General features: G+C 31.9%; 1 protein-coding gene across 3 annotated transcripts in view; it reads right to left on the bottom strand.

Moving 5' to 3' along the window:
- The window catches only part of LOC106882437 (protein unc-80 homolog), a 286,116-nt gene that overhangs the window by 170,085 nt on the left and 94,325 nt on the right, over nt 1-21,706 (bottom strand). For all 3 annotated transcript variants that reach the window (XM_052965566.1, XM_052965567.1, XM_052965568.1), the window contains 6 exons: nt 20,322-20,513; nt 18,958-19,169; nt 18,191-18,326; nt 15,735-15,998; nt 11,987-12,103; nt 3,035-3,076 (listed from right to left, as the gene is read on the bottom strand). In XM_052965566.1, the coding sequence (XP_052821526.1) occupies nt 3,035-3,076; nt 11,987-12,103; nt 15,735-15,998; nt 18,191-18,326; nt 18,958-19,169; nt 20,322-20,513 (963 nt within the window). The remainder of the gene's footprint in view (nt 1-3,034; nt 3,077-11,986; nt 12,104-15,734; nt 15,999-18,190; nt 18,327-18,957; nt 19,170-20,321; nt 20,514-21,706) is intronic.

Genomic DNA, 21,706 nt, shown 5'->3' with positions numbered 1-21,706 from the left:
ATATATATATATATATATATATATATACACACACCTATATATATATATATATACACATCTGTTGCTAAGTAATGACTTAGAGAGTGGTACTCAATAAAAATGCAGAGTATTGTAGTTTATTTATGCTGGTCCTGTGATCTGCTATCCTGAAGTTTCATTACAGCATGCTGAAGCTTTGAGTTAAACTGGACCCGTTTTGACTTGTCTGAAGACATGGCTGCACAATGTGGAAACTCCAGAGTAACTCACAATTGGACTAGCCTATATAAACTACACACACACACAACACACACCTCTGTGTGTGTGTGTGTGTGTGTGTGTATGCGTGTGTGTGTGTGTGTGTGTGCATGCGCGCAAGTGTGTGTGATTTTGAATTGAAATCTTTTTAATGCGAATTTAAGATATCAATATGCTAACAACTCTTAATTTTGGCCATTTCACTTACATCACTAATTCTCAAGGGAAAGACATGGACAGCACAACATCAATTGTTTCCCACTATAAATAATATGCTTAAGAAACCACTCTGATACTCTTTGATGGTATAAGCTGTAACTATAAACTGGATTGGCAAAAAAAGAACTGGCAAGCTTTCTCAGTTTCTCATGCCTTACACAGACCATTTAAAGAAGGAAGATATATTGGCAGAATAAAAGTATATGAGTGAGTATGCTGGATACCTTTTATAATGATAATCTTACATTTCAATATCCTTAGTTGAATATCCTTGCTATGAATTGGTAATATAAATATACGTTGATTTTTTGGCTTGTTGTTTGCTTTTTTACTGAAATTACCTATTTATTTTTTTATCATTTGAGGTTACCTAAAGCTCATGTGGAGGCTCCTATTTCTGGTTCAATGATTTTTGGTTAGAGTATTATTAAAATTTGTTATTGTGACTTTATTCCTAAGATTATGTTGGCTCTCTGTGACAAAACCTAAATTTTGCTAGTAAACTAATAAATAACTTAATTATTGACTTATGCCAAATATTATTATTTTGTTAACATTTATACAAGATACAGACACTATCATAACTGTTCCTTTTGAAGACATATTTTAGTTCACTCTGATTTACCCATGCTATAACATATGCTGGCTTCCTTCACATTATGGCTGCATTGCATTTATGATTAACTAGCATTAATATAGAGTTCTGTAATGTAAAACGTATTTTCTCTTTGGCTTCCATGTTCATTGACTGCCATGTAAAATGAAAGTTAATGGGAAATTAGGTTCCATTGTTATGGAACTTGACATCAAGGCAAGATTTTTGGGAAACTTAATGCTTCTGTAATGCAAGCGATATCTGCATTATTATAAACCACTGAAGCTAACTGAAATATATTTAATGTATGTCTTAAAATGTATTTCTTTGCAAAAAATATAGAATGGTATAGGCTAAAGAAATATTTTGGAAAAAATAAAAAGAACAGAAAAACAAAAACAAAATGAGAAACAATGAAATTATTTCATCAATCTAAGTGCTGGAAAATTATATAACTTTATATCATATGTAACAAAGACATTCAAAATCTTTCCTTATATTCTTTCTTTAAATGCAAAAACTGAAATATAATTAAATGAAAGCATAAATAAAGAGTACAGATCTTTCCAAACATACAAAAAAGAAAAAAATAATAATGATAAATAATAATACAACAAAATAAAGTTAATAACTTGTGTCTTTTGGGTTGGGGAGAAAGGGTTATTGTTTACTTAGGTTTAAATATATGAAACAGTTAAGAGTTTGGGAAGAAATAAGAAATATGCGATTTTACAAATAAATTAAAACAAAAAATAAATCTAAAAAAATTGAAAATAACAATCTGCAAAATAAAAACTGAAATAATATGAAATAATAATGTATATGTAGATCATGTATTGATGTTGATTTGGTAATACGAAAATCAAAATCATAATATAATTGGTATAGAAACTTTAGTTTCTATATATTCACAAACTGGAATTACAATGACCTTATTTTGAATTGAAGACAATCAGAAAAGATTCTTAAAAAGATATGATAGAGATGGACTAACTCCTATTTTGAGAAAGCTTATTATTTTCTAAATTAGAATAATAATAGTCCAATGTGCTCGGTAACTTTAACAAGGCAGGGTTTTGTATGTAGGCTTATTCTCATATTCTTTAATTTTAATTTTGTTTGATTAATGAGAACTACTACAGGTGAGACAAATAATACAAATTCAAATGAAATTCTTTGAAGAGCATCTTTTGTACCATCTGTTTCTTGCTGTGACAAACTATTAAGTGGGGTAGATTACTTTAATAGCACAATTACCAAACACTTTAACAAGAGCAATAGTTCTGAGACTAGAAACTTGAACAAGAAGCTCAACAACAAGAAGCAAGTTAATCAGAAGCCAGGGATTTGCGAGTGCTAAATCCACTGCTGCATTACATTTGAAAATTCTGCGGATAATAATAATAATAATAATAATAATAATAATAATAATAATAATAATAATAATAATAAAAGAAAAATAGAAATGAAGTAGAAATGGTGTAAATCAGGAAGTTAAACAATATTCAGTTTAACTTTAAATACACATACACACACATGCATATATGTGTATATCTGCATATATGTATATGTGTGTAGGTACGTGTGCGTGTTCACATGTATAAGTTCAAGTATACATACATTAACACATACGTACTAAGGCGCATACATACACACACACACATATATACACATACTAGTGATCTACCTATTTCTATCCATTTATAGAACTGGACTGCCAGAAAGCATCAGTTTATAACTGATAGAGACTCTGACCACTACATAAGACTGGCTGGAAACTAAAGTGCAAACTAAACATAACGATATAACATCCAATTATGTGAGTGAGAGAAAGAGAGAGTGAGTGAGTGAAAGAGTGAGTGAGTGAGTGAGTGAGTGAAAGAGCACTGTCAGCCTGGTGCATGATAGAGTGAACCTACAATATAAGTTAACTGAAGACAGACAGTGTAATATAGTCAAGCAGAAGGCAGAAAGTAAACTCACAGGCTGAGTGAGCAGCGGAAGCGCTATGTTCCACCAGTAGTTCTGGAATGAAATGGAGATTTGGCTGTTGCAAACAGAAATAATGATTGCTGTTTCACACACACACACATGCTTCATTAGTAGATACACATATATACATACCTCTTACATAGATCATAAATACAGAAACTCACATGAATCAAACAATATCCTAGGAGGGATATATATATATATATATATATATATATATATATATATATATATATATATAGGTATAGATATACATACACACACATATATGCACACACACATACGCACATATCCAGATGTGAATGTACACAATCTCACATATCTGAACCTATTTGGCAGCCACTCACTGGTGAATATATGTGCCTGCAAGTGGACATTTACATGCAAGGATGTCTTTCAAATGAAAGTGACTGTTCATCACAGAATCCCCGCATGATTCTTGACAGAAGTGGACCCACCATCAATGATACAGGCCCCCAAATTCTTGTATATTTTCTCTTCTGTATTTTCCAGTTTATTTGTAGCATGCAAAATGCTGATTTGTAGATTAGGAGACACAACTCAAAATCAAGCACCCTAAAGGGCAAAGTTTCTGAAATCTACTCCTGAGCCATTGTTTCATCCAAAATGCATGCAAGTTAACTCACACTCATATGCACACTCATACCAATGCACTTATTCTCTCTCTATGCACAGATATACTCACACATATAGACATACACATATGCACATTCTTCATCCATATAGCAACTGGCTTTCCTTTTATTAGTTGTATTGCAAACTTGTTTAGTGTCAGTGCACAGTGAATAGTGGTGAAAACAGCAAGGTGACAGTTAGGCATTCACAAATTTGGGAGGTTAAAAAAATTTTTCTTATTTTTCTCTTTTATTTGTTAATTTTAAAAAAATTGACAGTCATGAAGGAGAGATATTAAGTAAAAATTTGAAAAAAAAAAACTAAATCAAAAAAAAAAACATGAAATTATGGTGAACACTCCACTACCTACCTTTCCATTGATTGTTAAGAAACATCAATGTTATGTAAAATAATTTTAAATGCAGTTCTTGATTTCTCTCTTAGTCAAAAGAGACTTAATGAGAAACAATTCATTAAAGAAAAACAAGCATAAGTTTATGTGCAATGTTTTTTCAAATTGACAGAATAAAGAAATATTTATTCTCTTTCCAGCTCATTCTGAAATATGGGAGAAAATTCTTCCTGAAAATTAAGGTCTACAGGAATTTCTGCTTGGATTAACAAGAGAAAGAAGCTAGATAGAAGGCAGAAAAAATTTCATATTCAAAAGGAGGCAACAAAGTTTCCTTTTTGGAAAAAAAGTGAAAGGATTCATAGTTTCAAAAGTTGCATGGTTTAAGTATAATTTTTTGTTAGAAATGTCAATATAATAAATTATTAGTTGAAAATAAAAAGCAACTTAATAGTACTTAACTATACTACATAATGACATCTAATGCAATTGCTACAGGACTCCAGCTCAAAGTCCCATAGAATAACTTACAAAATATCTATACTAAATATATTAAAGAAACATGTTAATATCATCCTTAGAACTAAAATACCTCTAAAATTCAGTAATTTGTAATTCAATAGCCTGTTAGTAAAGCCATTAACTACATTGTTTAAATGAATCAATTAAAGAATAATAAACAGAGTGAATATTAAGAATAATCAAGAATAATACTGCAGAGATTCTCTTAGATGCTCTTTAAACAATTTTCATACTGACATGATATCAAGCAGTATAATGTAAATGTTGCTCAGTTTCTTAATAACTAGGCAATACTTCAAGCCAACATTTTCACTGAGACAGAACAAAAAAAAGAAAAAAAAAACTGGGGCTTCTGAAGAATCATTAAAATTAATTATGACCTTCAGAAATAATCAAACAAATCAAGAAATTCTAGTACTATTTCTAGTAGTATTGTAAAACTTACAAAAAATTACTATCAATTTAAAAACATAATTTTTTAAATGAGTCAAATAGGTAACATTTTAGATTAAAAAAAAAAAAAAAAAACCAAAATCAAGAATTGTCATATGAAGGAAAAGGGTTAAAGTTCTGAAAATGAATGTAGGAGATTTTGATTAGACATTTGAAATAAAAGTGTTGTTGTGTAGTGAAGTAAATTTCTTAGATTACCTATATTCATTAGATAAAACAAGAATTATAAAGCATTCTCTGGAGGTACAAAAGAATGAATTTAAAATATAACAGATCTGAGTAGTTTATTTATAGCTCCATGTCTTATTGTGTGCAGTATTATTTCTATAGCCCTTCTTTCAATTATAAATAATTACTTTTAAAACCAACTTATATTTCTAGACATTCCAGCTTTATTATTGGATAAAGATTAATTGTCATATAAATTAAGATTTATCATAGGCTATAACTAAAACTTTTATATACTAATACTGAGACTAAACTGCAATAAGTTATGTTGTAGTGTTTAAATAAAACAAGAGTTAATCAGTGATGAAACTTTCAGCACAAAGTGAAGAAATTACTTTTTTGCAGATGATGAAGAAAAGAAATTCTATCTGATAATATTAAAAAAATAGCCACTAAGTATTTTTCCTTCTTCAAGGCAATGCTGAGTTATTTCCAGAAGTTTTATATGGCTGAAAGACATTTCTGAAGTGAAAGTGAGATTATCGTGTATTTTGTTTTTGATGTAGAAAGATCTACAATATCATAATGACTTTGTCTAATTTTATATTTCAGGGTATTTATTATCAAAATAGTCATTCATTGTTTGCAAAAATGCCAGGAAGAAACTACATGAACAACTTCTGAAATCGTCTATTTTCTGATGATAGAGGAAAAAAAATGTGTGTGTGTGTGTGTATGTGTATTGCTTAAGCAACATTACATCATAACATATATCTGTTGGTCCTTTGTTGAGGCCATGTATGAGTGGTCTTCAAATGGATGTATACATATGATTTTAAATGAGTGAAATTGCCACAGAAGTGATAACTAGCATTTTTTTTTACCATAGAAGGCATCAGTCCAAGGATCATTATAATCACTAGACTGTGAATTTTTGTGTTTTGTAAAGCGTTGCAACACCAGTAGAGCTCAAAATAACAAGTTCATATCAATTAGACACTCAAAATAATGTGCTCCTCCTTTGGTACATTTAACTATATTTTGAAGCTGGAAGAGTAGATACTGAAGAGTACAGTGACCAGATAAGAATATCAGAATTCATGAGGTGAGAACCAATAATGTGGAAGTGCAAATACTTGCATCAAGTGGTTTTATTTATGGAGAGAAACAAATCCCTGCAGAAAACTTCTACTTTGAAGCAGGACTTGCAAGCCTATGATACATCAGACCCCTGATTTAATCCAGAAGCACAACAGTTGCAGGAGATTAATTTTATCAAAAGTGCTTAATATGCAAATCTAGCTTCAAGAACAAAAAGGCCAATGCTATATGATTGTATATAGAGCCTTTATACTATTATAAATTTCTTATATTATGTTAATAATATACTGCATTTGCCTTGCAGTGAATATCTTAAAATTTTGAGGGCAAAGAGTATTCTACACTTTAAATGAGTGGATTAATAAACAACAAAACATTATAATGTAATGATATGAATTTAAATAAAAACTTGACTATTTAACAAGATATTAATTTTTGTGAAATACTAAATATTATAAGTGAATCTGAAATATTGGTGAAAAAATGTTTAAGATGTGAATTTTTTATTCACATGTACTCCAATTATGAAATACTGTTAATTAAATGTAACTGCCCACATACAAATCAGCTTACATGCACAAATAAAAAAAAGGAATATATATACAAACATACACAGCCTATACACATTACACACACACACACACACACACACACAGACAACTTAAAAAAGAATATATACAAAGATACATGTGAACATACACAGCTTACAATATATTACACACACACACATCCACATCCAAACATCCATATACACACCATACCAAAACACACACATATGAGCACATGCACACACACACACACACAAAACACACACATAAAACACACAAACAAATATGTTGGTATTAAACTTATTGTATTGCTGAGAGAGAGAAGTAGACAAGAAACAAGTGAAGACAAATCTAATTAGCTGACATATGTTGAAAATAAAAGAAATAAGAAGGGAGAGATAGTGCTTCTCTGGGAGAACAAGCTGCTTAATTCCAAAACAGATAAAATCATATGTAAAATTGAAGTTCTAATATAAAGGGGAGGGTAGGGAGATTATGTGCCTTGTTGAAAAGTTTCAAAGTTGTTAACGCTAAGAAGACCAAAACGTATATCTGACATCACACATAGAAAAATAACTGCTAAATTTGCATTTATTGACAAGATATTTTAGAGCAAAATACATTACTAGGAAACATACTGTCTGTCTATTAACCATTCACACATCTTGTATATTTTTCCTGAGCAGAATAAGGATGTGATATACATGCATGCATGCTTGCTTGCATGCATGCATGCATACATACATACATACATACATAGATATGTAATAAAAAGGAATACTGATGTTCATAATAAAAAGGCATACTGGTGGAATGTACCAGTGAAGACTTCAATAAAATGTAAGCACAACAGATAGAGAAGAGAAACTGTGCACAGTTGTGGAAATTAGCTGCCCAGCAGAGGTTAACATAAAGCTGAAGGTCAGTGAAGAAGAGAATACTTATGTTGAACTATTGAGAAATCTGCAGTTACTCTATTCAGATTACAAGTTCACATTTATACCTGTAATTATAGGGGCCCTGGGATATGTAACACACTGCCTAAATACCAATCTTGAGAAAGTGGGCTTCTCAGGACCAGAAAGGAGAAAGCTAATTCGAAGACTACAGATCCAATCCATCACCGGAACTGTAAAAATCTGTAAAACTTCCCAGAATTTTATCATTTAAATATATATATAAGAATGTCTAGATATGCAAGTATATGCATAAGAATGCATACACAAAACATACAAATCAGCACATACATACATACATACATACATACAAACAAACAAACAAAAGTACCCTGTTGTTGATGTTGAAATTCCAATGAAGGAGCTGTGGATATAGGTTACAAACCGGTTCTTTCTCTATTGGCAAGAAATCTTGAAATAAACTGAATAGTGACATACATACACACATACATACATATATAATATCTATCCATCTCTTGCCTTTCTTTCCTCTGCTTAAAAAAAATAATAAACTAACCATTTTAGAGTAATTTACTTTTTACAATCAACAATATCTATAGTTTCTTTAGCCTTGTTTCATTTTCTTCTATTTTTCTTGGCATTTGATTCAAATGATTTCATTGAAAAGGTTAATTTGATTGCTGACAACTGTTAACCCTTTATAAAATGCATGCACTTCTTTTTTTTATTTTTTAATGAAGTAAATGACACTCTTTGAGAAAGAGTTGCATGATACACTGTTTTTTCATAAGAAAAAACAGATATATACATACAAATCCGTGTGTGTGTGTGTGTATGTGTGTGTGTGTGTGTGCGTGCGTGTATGTGTGTGCATGACTGGTCATCTGCAATAAGGAAATTCTTAAATGGAAGAGCTGTTTAAATAACTTTACTAATGATATGAGGTAGCTAATCTACAAACCACAGTCTTTACAATGGCTTTTGTGCTCAAAAATTTATGATTTATGTGGTTCATAGGTGTAAGTAAATGTTTAAATACATTTAACAGAAAGTACTTAATGCTATTCAGTAAAAGTAAAATGCTGGTTTTCTTCAAGACATAATCGCAAGGAGTAACAAAATAAACCAAGTTACATAATTATGACTAATTCTAATAGAGATGCAATAAAAATGGATAATTAGAATAGAAGAAACAGAAGCCTTGTCTAGCAATTAGACATCAGTGTAGGTTGGTGTTGGTCTTCTAAATTCTTGAGTTAAGTAATTTGAGGCAACGTGAGGAAATGGTTCAATATAGAATAAGGGAAAGAGGTGATGCTACTGGGCATTGTTGAATTCACACCAAGAAGATGTGAAGAAAGTAGAGAGGATGTTATAAATATTAAAATAAAACTGTTCTTTGAAACAATAACCTTGAATTAAAAAAATTCATTTAGGTAGATGCAACTAAAACAATTGCAGAAGCAATTTCTTTGTAAATTTATTTAACCCCATAGCAGAACTTGGTAATACAGTTTTGATTCAATATTTCATTGTTCATCTGCCTTTACTTTTTGAGTTCAAATTCTGCCAAGGTTGACTTTACTTTCCATCCTTTCGGGGTCGATAAATTAAGTACCAGTTGCATACTGGGGTCAATCTAATTGACTGGCCCGCTCCGCAAAAATTTCGGGCCTTGTGCCTAGAGTAGAAAAGAATATTTCATTGTAATTTGGATTGTCCTTTAGCTGGTTGTGGCTGATGCCAGTGCTGTCTGACTGGCACCTGTGCTGGTGGCATGTAAAAAGCAGCATTCGAGTGTTGGGCCTAAAGGAAGCAGTGACAGGTGACCAAGATCTTTGGTGATATACAATGTTTGTGTGGTCCTGTCAAGCCAAGTGAGACTGTAGTCATGGCTGATGCTGGTCTTGTGCCAGTGACACAGAAAAGACACCCACTACACTCTCAGAGTGGTTGGCATTAGGAAGGGCATCCAGCTGTAGAAACCTTGCCAAATCAGATCAGAACCTGGTGCAGCTCCCCGGCTTACCAGTCTTCAGTCAAATCATCCAACCCATGCCAGCATGGGAAGTGGGTGTTAAATGATGATGATAATGATGACTTCAATTTTGCAAAGACATAAGTTTCTGTTCCTTTCAGAAACTTTTAACTTTCATATCTATCAATTAATTCTGGAAAGTAATCACTAATTTTCCTTAATTTTTATTTCTTGTTTGACTGTGTTCATGCTTGCATATCATATGTAAATAAATTTTATATAGTAGCTTATTCAACAAATCAAACAGTTTCGAAATAAGACAATTCCACACATTTTTCTATGAAGTTGGTAAAAATAGGACGATAAATAGATTGTAATTATTACACAACACTCTTCAGATGAAAACCAAACAAAAGCCATTTACGATATTGCTGTTTAAAATCCTTTAGTAAATAAACAAATTTTACTTTTCTTTAAAAAAGTATCATATTGAAATTAAGCTTCTTCTATGTGTACATAGATATATACACACAAGCACACACACACACACACGCACACAAGCATGTGTTCAAGTCAACCGTACACTTTAACACACACACATATATATTTTATATACATGCGCAATAATTTACAAAAACACTTAAGCACACATTCAAAGGAAACTGTTACAGCTGAAAACTGAAGACATCAAAGTTAGAAACTTACAAAAAGAAAAAAGGAAATAAAAAACAAAGCAACAAACACTTATAGTATTCATTTACTGGCTATATGTAAAAAATTGATCTTAATATAGTAAAGGTAAGAGGTACTATGGTTCATATATCAACACCTCTAACGAAATATAGAACTGATGATAATGATGATACTGCACACACGTCAGGAACATGGAAATGCACCTGGTGCTGTAGTAGAAACTTGCATAACACTTTTGAAAGTATAAAAATAATAGTAATAATTGGCAATATTATTTTTAGCTACCCAGTCTTAGACAAGTCCAGTGATATTCACAGATGAGATAGAGTTGGTAGCTATGTCCACTGGGCTACATGCTGACATTTCAACATGAAAATGTTTACAAAGCAGTATAAACATTTATCAAACACAGCAATAGCAATGATCTGATCACAATCATCTGGGGTATGTCTGTCCAGATTGAGAAGAAGATCAAGATCAAACTGTCCAGATGTAATAATTAATAATCAATCACCAGAACAAATTGGTCTGTTCTTCAATAGACATACTGATCCCTTATCACCAAAACATTACCTGTAAGGAGGTGGAGTTACTGTCAAAGTACATGGACCTTGAAAATGAAACAAGCAAGATGTTGGGTGTGAAAATGTAAACAGTACCAAAATAACTGGATCACTATATATTAAAAGAAATAAACATGACCAAAAACATGTAAACCATACTAGGGCTCATGATGTGACACAAAGTCTAAAAGATAGCCCTGCTAAGTACAATCCACAGGCTACAAAAGGTTCTTTCAATTCAGTTATACAACTTAAAATAAATCGCACTTATCTTTACAATTGCTGCCCACTGAAATAATACAATTCACATACATATTCTATGGAATTACCATCAAAACAATATAACACAACACATACTCCACTAGAATCATCATCCAATAAAATAAAGCACATACTTTCACATAATCAATACTGAATGCTATATCACTAAATTCCCATATTACTTACATGGTACCTAGTCACCACCCATTAGTATAATACAACCTGTACAACTACCCAACACTAAAATACTTAACATCAATCGCATAGCATATCTGAAGCACAAACACCCCATCAACAAAATAACACAACTCACATGGTACATATTCTGCACAACTGACAAAATACTAACATAACACCCAAAACAACGAAACAAATTTCATAACAAAGCAAAAATTGATGTAGTATACAAACACAATTCTACATCTCCAAAAGGCAATGTTGAATACACCTCAGGAACACCTGGTGGTGCAGTAGAAAGTCATATAAAGCTGTTGAAAACATTATGATAAATAATACTAATACCAATAACAATAATTCATAATAGTAATAACAAAAAATACATTTTTTTTTTCAGAACCTGAATAATTCACCAAACATTGTTTACAATTTTCAAAAAATTGGCTTTGGAATCAAACACAATTTATAAATATGTACACTATTTGTAGAGCAAATAAGAGTGGAGATAAGTTTTTGTCTCTATATACTGCATAATACACATATAACAATCTGTAAAACACTTGGAAATAGTTACCTTTTCTTTCCTCTGTTCCTTCTACAACTGACAGTGAAGTATTACTACTATGGATTGAATCTGATCGCTCGGCCTGGACAGCAAAACTTATTTTTCTCTCTGTTGGGCTTCCAACAGCTGTATTTAGGAAAAGATGATAAGAGAGAGGTTTTGTTTTAATTTTCATAAAAGTTCAACAAATTTTTAAAGGCTCATAAGTTTCAAATAGGAAAAAAAAAAAAGAGCTTTGACATAAATCTTATTACCAAAATTTACAAATTTCTTTAATGTCTAATGCAAGAGAATTATTGAGCACTCTTTCTTTGATACACACACACAAGTCTGTCAAGCTAAGTAAAATCGTGGCCATCTTTACATATAGGCATACTCCCCACCCACACACACACACATAATTCTGTCCTGAAGTTAAACTAAGTTAAAGTAAAAAGTTGTATAAGGTGCAAAATTAAACAAAACACAAAAATAAAGGAGTTAAATTAAAAAGGTATTGGAATAAAAATTGATAAAAAGAAGAAAAAAAAACATTTAATTCAAGCAATTTGTGTTAAACATTGAATGAAATATAATAATTTCAAGAAAAGGTAAAAAAAAACCAGCATGTTATATGCAGACATATTCAGTCATGATATATATGCACACACAAAGAAGCAGCTTTAGCTGCAGACTGTCATACACACATAGAAACAAGGACATATACTGATACATACAAATAAAGCAAATACATGTGTATTCACACTAGCATACAATAACTACAAATGTAACTTGAAAACATACACAGTTATACAGTCATATAGACACACACCATTGCAAAGGCAAAGACATACATAATAGCATAGCTACCAAAGTAATTCAATCTACTTAGTGAAATATGAAACATAAATAAAGTAGATTTTTCAGAGTACACTTTGCTCTCTGTAATTTAATAACTCTATCTGCCAAGACATCATGTCACTCAATAAGGTTAATATTCAAGAAAACATTTTTATTTTATGGATCAGTCTAAAATTGTAAATCTAGAATTTGATTCCATATCAATTTTTAGAGCTTTAGAAGCACTATCTTCTTTCATCTCCTTTTACTACTTTCAGTAATTGGACTATGGCCATCCTGGGTTCCTGCCTTGAAGAGTTTAATCAAACAAATAGATCTCAATAAGTTTACCATGCTTTTAAATTCTTCAGCATGTCAGTCAAATTAGTAGATTGACTGACATGTGACTCTTTTGTAAACAATGTAGTCATCACACTAACAGCAATAACACCTCTTTGATGTAACATTTTCAAAGGTTAAGTAGTTTGAATGGTAGCACCAGTATTATTTTCAAGTTCAGGTTATGCACATTATGACTACTAAAATATTCCAAAGAACTTGAGATCTTGTTCAGATAATCCAAAAATCAGATAACTGATTTTTGGATAACTGATGTTTGTCTGTATTGGCAAATATTACCTACAAGCCATTGTATACTTTTATATATATATTTATTATTATTATTATTATTATTATTATTATTATTATATGAAAACTCACAACTTCTAATGCTGGAGATGTATTACAATGTCAGCTGTTCACTACCAGTGAACTAAGGTAACACCTCTTATCTTTTGAGCCCCTTCCAGGGTATTCGAGCAGTTTCAAGCAGTGCTGTTTTCTGCAAGTGCTCCACCCTTATTGCAGCCCCTATTTGTTCCACGTACTTCTCGAGATTTTTGCTCACTGTTCCCAGGGCTCTGATAACTATTGGTACTACTGCTATCTTTCTCATCGACCACAACTACTTAACTTCCCAAGCTAACCTGTCATATCTCTCGACTTTTCTTTCTTCCTTATCGCATACCTTGTTGTCAGCTGTGCATCTATGATACAGCATAGTTTGTTTTCTTTCTCAATTAAGACTATGTCTGGCTTCCTATTCTCTATCTCATGGTTGCACTGAATCATAAAATCCCATAGGATCTTTGCATTTCTATTTTTGACGATGCCTTCAAGTTTGTGGCCGTACCAATCTTTTGCTCTGTCAAGTCCATACTTGTTACAGAGTGTACAATGGACAAGCCTGGCTATATTGTTGTGGCATCTCTTATATTCCTTCTGGGCTAGTGGCATACATATGGCATAATATGCCATACGGTTTCACCATTTTGTTCACAAATTCTGCACTTATCACTTTCTCCTGTGTTATCTATTTTGTATTCTATGTAGTTTGTTCTTAGTGCTTGCTCTTGGGCAACACAGATTAGAGCCTCTGTTTCCAGTTGTAAATCACTTTTAGTCATCTACAGCCATCTTTTTTTTCTGCCTGTCTTTATTATTATTATTATTATTATTATTATTCAGTAGTTTTATTTTTATAACGTGCTTTCACTTCACTACCGAGCGCAGCTCTGTGTGCCTTGGGTATGTGCTGTGGTTTGCTGTGATGCTCTTATGGCTACTGTATTGAAAGTGTTTTGCGTAGGATGTGTGCAGTGCCCAGTAGTGCAATTTTCTGTATGTTATATATATTTGTAAGTCCTGGTATTTTTGTTATGTATTTATCTGAATATTTTTTTATTATACCTAAGGCGCCTACTATGATAGGAATTGTTTCTGTTTTTAGATTCCACATTCAAGTTACCTCTATTTCCAGGTCTTTGTATTTTGAAAGTTTCTCCATTTCTTTTAGGGAAACGTTGTCAACTGCTAGTATTGATACATCAATTAGAAAGCATTTTATTATTATTATTATTATTATTATTATTATTATTATGTCACAGTATATTGTTAGTTTTAGTTCTTAATTCTTTAAATAGTTTCAAATCACTTTTAATTATTGCTTTTGCTTGTATTTGGTAATTTTTCTGGGTAAATTAATACAAGAAACTGTCAATATGAAAATATGACTTTAAAGACGTAATGTTAGGAGGGAAGATTGGATATTTAACAGTATCTAATTTTGGTCCACACAGTTATAATAAGTGTTTATAATAATTTTTAATCTATCATCTCTCATTGCAATATATAAAGATAAATTTAAGGTGGTGAGCTAGCAGAGAGAGTCATTAGTACACCAGACAAAATGCTTAGCAGGATTTCATCTGTTTTCATGTTCTGAGTTCAATTTTTGCTAAGGTTGACTTTGCCTTTCATCCTTTCAGGGTTGATAAAATAAGTACCAGTTGAGCACTTGGGTCAATGCAATTAACTTACCCACTTCTTTGAAATTGCTGGCCTTACACTAAGATTTGATAATGATATTTAGATATAAGTATCAATCATTGTCAGATGTCCCTAATCAACTATGTCTGAGAAGATCTATGTTATTTTGGTAATTAAATAACATATTCCATTTTAATTATGGGCATCCTCTCTTTATTGGGTGACATGCTCTTCTAGCATTTAGAAGTTAATATGTAGTTCTAACACAGATTCTTAAATGCTAATTGTAAATGAGAGCAGAATTTCTGGGTTAATAGCAATTAAATTATAATGATTAAGATATATATGTTCTTAAATTGACTGAGTACAAGTTACAAGGTCATTAGTTTAATAAAAGAATTGGTCTGGATCCTTAGATATGATACATCACTAATTTATCTTGCTCTAAGTGAGGGATTGAAAAGTTAGCATTAAAAAACCCCCCAAATAATTCTATAAAAAAAGTTGCTCAAAGAATACATATATTCCAGTTTATAGAATTACCTAATACATGCTATTCCAGGCAATGAATGGCTGTAAAAAAGATCAACAGAAAGTTCTCCATACTTACTTGTTGAACCAGACTGCATAGTTTGTGGAACATCTCCTATGTTTGATTCAATACTTTTCTCTGAATGTCCAGGACTACCAATTCCACTACTCCATCTTCGAGTTGTACTTGCTGTTCGCTCCCACACAGCATCTCTTTTTCCCATGCGGGATTTAGGTATATATTGATAGGTTTCTCTCATAAAAGTTGTAATTTCCAGGAGGACTAGGCAAGCAACCATTTTCAAGGCATAAGGGCATTCAGCTCCAGTAAAATTTACAGTAGCTAAAAACAGAAAGTAGTGAATATCTATCTAATTTTGCACACTCTAATTATATTATTTGAAGGGAAAAAAGAAAAGAAAAAAAAGGAATCAAATTCTAAAATAATAATAATGCATTAACAATGGTGGTGGTGGGAATATTATGGGTTTCTCAGATTATTAATTTTGGCTTTTGTCCTTCTACAACATATTTCAATTAGCACATTTTCTAATTGTCTTCAAGCATAATATTTCTACATATCTATAGGTTTGTTCAAATATTTAGTTGAATTAGAACAAATCTACTCAAGTGTTAATGAAATTTGTAATATAAAATAAGGAAGCCTTTCCTTGAAACATTAGAATACACCTAGACTTATTTTATAAATCTTATTGGATCTATTTTAAAACGGGGGCCACATTTTTCATTAATGTTTTACGTAGTGTTTTTGGTACGGAAAGACTTTCAAACTTCGTATACTTATCTATTTTGTGTTATAGAACACAAAAATATTTTTGTATTCGAATTTATTTCATGTAAAAAATTGTCTTATTTTGATAATTTCAACCAATCACTGACAAGTATTCAGTTGTTTACATTTACTCCTTTGGCTGATTAAGCGATGTAAAGCGTATTTAATCTCCATACCTTCGTTTTATTTGCTTTTTTCATTTTAAATTTGCTTAAACCCTAACCCTAACCCTAGGGTTAGGGTTAGGGTTAGGGTTAATTGTTTCAGAATCGTTTGTTTATGTAGTCGGCACTTAATGTATATTGGCTGAATGGACGTCAGTGATTGGTTGAAATTACAGAAATACGACAACTTCAACATGGAATAACTTATGGATTTCTTTTTTTTTTAAGAAGACTACGAGAAAAAGATGTTTTATATGACACATTCTACCAGTGTTCCACGTTTCAAAGTGTTTCGTTAATGAAAAATGTGGCCCCTGTTTTAAAAAAGATCCATCTTATTGACTGGACTTCATATGAACTATCATTTGTCTCCTTGGACCCTAGTCTTTTATTTACTCTCTAACTACATAAGCAATGCCAATATAAGCACCTATAATAACATAATTATCAATTAGTTTTCAAACTATTTTAAAAAGTTAACATGTTGATACATTAAACATGGAAGCATATATACCAGGCAGAGTGATGTGTTCTTGAGCTAAACACTTCATTTCACATTGCTCCCATCTACTCATCTGTAAATAAGTTTCAACAGTAGTTGGGATGTTAACTCGGTGACAGACTGACCTGTTGTTCAGCAAGGAAGTCTTGAAATCTCAGTCACTCATACATCATGGAAACTGAATTAAAATCTGGCCTTGGGAGTTATAAGGTTCATGACATACCTACATGTGCCTATGAAATACTCAGCCATTTACGGTGTAATTCAATAAGCAGGTAGTATATTTGATTGAACGACTCATCGTCAAAATGAAGAGAAATCCATTTTGTTTTAACTGATTGTAAAAAGGTAAAGTACAAAACAATAGGCCATAAATCAAACTTACCATGTATGCTTTGCTATAGTATAGGAAGTATCATTTATTGTTTACTTGTTTTAGTCACTGGACTACAATCACGCTGGGGGTACTGCCTTGAAGGATTTAGTCGAACAAATTAGCCCTAGAACTTATTTTTAAGTCTGGTACTTCTTTTAGACATTTTTTTATGAGGATATAAACAAACCAACATGATTGCCAAATGGCAGGACAGATAGACAGAGATAAGCACACACACACACACACACACTATAATATTCCACACAATTTCCACCAAATTCACTCACAAAACATTGGTTGGCCCAGGCTATAGTAGAACACACTTTCCCAGGCTGGGGTGCAATTGGACTGAATCTGAACCACACAGTTGCAAAATGAGCTTCTTACCTACACAGCTACAGCATAGTATAGTAAAGGATGAATACAAAATACCCATTATGTATCACAATCATCAATCATAAGAAAGATGAAATTGAATGATACAAAAATTAGAAAGTGCTTCAAATATAAATTTAAAACAGCCAAGGAAATTGAATTCAAATGAAATTTCAAAACTATTTTTCTTGATTTCATTTGAGTAACCAGGTGGTACTTCAGCATGAATTGGTAATGATGGCTAAAGTAAACTGTAAAAGAACTAAAGAAATAACAGTTTTGAACAGAAAGAGTTCAAAAAATACTTCATACAATACTTATATACCTTCATCTAAAAAATTTTCATTTTCATCTTCCATTCGCAATTCTCTTTTACGCAGCTCATCAGTAACTTCATCGATAACAGTTAGTTTATCGGTGTATTCTTTAGCCATGATGTATTCCAACTGGCTTCCCAAAGTCTATGAATAAAGCATTTATAATATTTACAGTAATAAAAAAAATGTGATTATAAAAGACAGAAATAATTCCTAGTTTGGCACAAGGCCAGCAATTTTGAAGGGAGTGAGCAAGTCAATTACATTGACCCCAGTATTTGACTGTTAATTTATTTTATCATCCCTGAAAGGATGAAAATCTTAGCAAGATTTGAACACAGTGTATAAAGCTTTGGAAGAAATGCCACTAATCATTTTATCCAACGTCTCAACAATTCTGCCAGTTGGCCACCTTAACAACAGATATAGGTCAATGACAACTATGAGATGGATTTTGAACTTGATTTAATGAAATTTTTTTGGTAAAAATATTTTTAGAGGTATGAGTTTGTGAATGGCAGTGTTTAAAATTAAATTATTAATTTGTTGATACAACTACTTAGACATTAGTCAAGTAAATTTAAGTGCTATATCCACCAATCTAATATATTTCCACCTATGATAGGATTACAGTATGTAACATCGTCTAAGCTAAAAAATTAATACCCTATTTGGTTAGTTACAGTTAAATGCCTTTAAAATATTAAAGTATTAAAAAAGAAAGGATATGGTTTTCAGAACAAATATTGTGTAATTATCCCTCACTCTGACTCACCTCTGCCCATTGATAAAACATCTTGCCAGCTGCTCTTTGGAAGACCAAGCTACGTCTATAACCTGAAGGTTGCCCCCTGCTTTGCAAGGCTGCAGTTGAATGACGAAATGTTGGTAAGTTGAGTTTCATCCAATTTGGCCAATCCCCATTGTTACAACGGTGTATAAAATGGGCACATTCCAATAACAAAGTTGCTCGGGCAATCACTGGTGCTTCCTGGAGAAGAAAATATAAATCAGATATTTCGTTAAAAGAGACACAATATTTCACTATATTTTACTTCAACCATCATTTCACTGTATTACTATATTATGTATTTCAAATAATACATATTACATACTACACATGACACAACACCATACTACACTTCAAATGATATATCAATTCTTTCCTCAGCATCTGTGTTTCTCAAATGACGTGTTACAGTGTTTTTGGTACATCATTGGGTTATATAGATGTGCTTCAGATTTTTAAAATATATGATCTAACCCTTTAGCATTTAGTCAAATGTAAAGCTTATTTATTCACATGAATTAATCATACATTATCTCATAGCTTCAAGATTTTCGTGATCTGATTGTTTATTTTTATAAGTGACATTGTAGTTTATATGTGAGGGACCAAATCTGACCAGTTGGAACATACAACAAGCAGAATATTTCAGCCAGATATGACTAGTTTAAATGCTAAAGGGTTCAGACTTCATAAAATCTATTCTAATGTTTAGGGGCCATGAAAAATGTGTTATTCAAAATTTTGTTATACACAAGTATGATTAGCAAAATTTTCTAAATTTATAAATAATTTCTGTTTTAAGTTTCAATGCAGAATGCACCAGAAATTTTTGTTTGACTTCCAGTTAAAAATGACTAATAACCATTTGTCTGCTCTATATTAAACATGATACCATTCACTACATTAAGATGCATCTGTATATTACAAAATACATGACATAACACTGTACTACACTATATATGTCACTTCATTCGTTACACATTGTTGTACAGCACTACAATGAAGGACCGTTTGTGTGATTGTTCAAGCTGCTTAAAATCACATTCAGTCATCAGTTTGAGGGAAGGACACATTGTTGTCACAGATATACAAAAAGATGGGCCTGTCAGGGTTAGACCAATTCTTTCATCACAAATCTGCTTGGCAAGGTCTAAACTGGCATTAAACGTTGACATCATTTCACCACAACTACATTTCGCATAACACAGCATTCGGTATCTGTACAACACAGAACACCATGCAGGAAATAAATAGTGGGCAAGAAATCATAAACATAACAATCACTAACCAATGACTAACGTTGTAATATAAAAAAAAAATCTAAGAAAAGGAGAATATAGTAAAAAAACTTGCCAGAGTCAACATTGCAGCAACAAGCTGCGGATCAGGTAAAGAACCTGGAGCACAACATTCTAGTAAAAATGAGAATCTCATCATTCCAGATTTGATGACATACTGATCAACCAGCTTTTTCTCTCTCCGGAACCAAATATCATTTTCTCCATGGTCCGTCATATCATTTGAACCAGTTGCCCGAGCATCTGTATTTTGAGGGAAGTAATCAAACAACAAAATAAATGATACAAGGGGTATTACAACAAAGATAATTTCTTTATAATGATAATAATAGTAATAAGTGATTCAAAAGGCATGAAATTTAACTGAACTAAAAATTTCATTTCTTCATTTCACCATCCAAAAGATATAATATTTTGGAACTGGCATTTTTAAGTATACACAATAAATCAATAAATAAAACGCCTGTACTAGATGGTTCTTCCAATGTTCTTTTATTTTCTGCTTTTTTATTAAACACAGATTTTGATATAGGTAATTTGCTAATAGATAGATTAACATGGTATGTTTACTTCTCAAAAATACTCCCAACTATAATGATTAATCAATTGATTGTTACATTCCGCATCTCAGTTTCCTTTGTAGAGGTTCCAAGACCCTATATTTCCAGGAAAGTGAACTACAAATTATGACATTCATGTCTACATTGCAGGAATTAGGAACACAAAGGAAGTGAAATGGCATCAAAAGGAAATAAAAACTGTATTGTGGTGTTGCCTTAACTCAAACTTAGATCATGTCATATCTGACATACAATATTTAACATGTATGTTAAAAGCTTTTGATTGATTACCTTTTTGTCTAATTAAAACTGACTCATTCTTCTCAAGAATAGCAGTCCTCACTAATGCCATGTTCTTTGAAAATATAACTCTTTTTATTGTTACTCAATATACACCTAAAAACTGGAAGTACTCCAATTGAATTAAGCCAGCAATATACATACATGCTTACATATATATGTATATATTAGAAAAAATAATAAGGTACTCAGATATCTGGATGGTTGTACATTTACAGATTTCTATTAATATGTCACATGTTTTTATAAATCGGTGCTTGCATCTACTCTTGTACATTCTCCAGATTCTGGAGAATCTACAAGAATAGATGCAAGTGCTAATCTATAAAAACATGTGACATCATCATCATCATCATCATCGTTTAACGTCCGCTTTCCATGCTAGCATGGGTTGGACGATTTGACTGAGGACTGGTGAAACCGGATGGCAACACCAGGCTCCAGTCTGATTTGGCAGAGTTTCTACAGCTGGATGCCCTTCCTAACGCCAACCACTCAGAGAGTGTAGTGGGTGCTTTTACGTGTCACCCGCACGAAAACGGCCACGCTCGAAATGGTGTCTTTTATGTGCCACCC

The sequence above is a fragment of the Octopus bimaculoides genome, chromosome 2 (genome assembly GCF_001194135.2).
Source record: "Octopus bimaculoides isolate UCB-OBI-ISO-001 chromosome 2, ASM119413v2, whole genome shotgun sequence".
Classification (NCBI taxonomy): Eukaryota; Metazoa; Mollusca; class Cephalopoda; order Octopoda; family Octopodidae; genus Octopus; species Octopus bimaculoides.
Note: the sequence above shows the minus strand (reverse complement) of the source record. Positions and strands in the feature narration are given on the sequence as shown.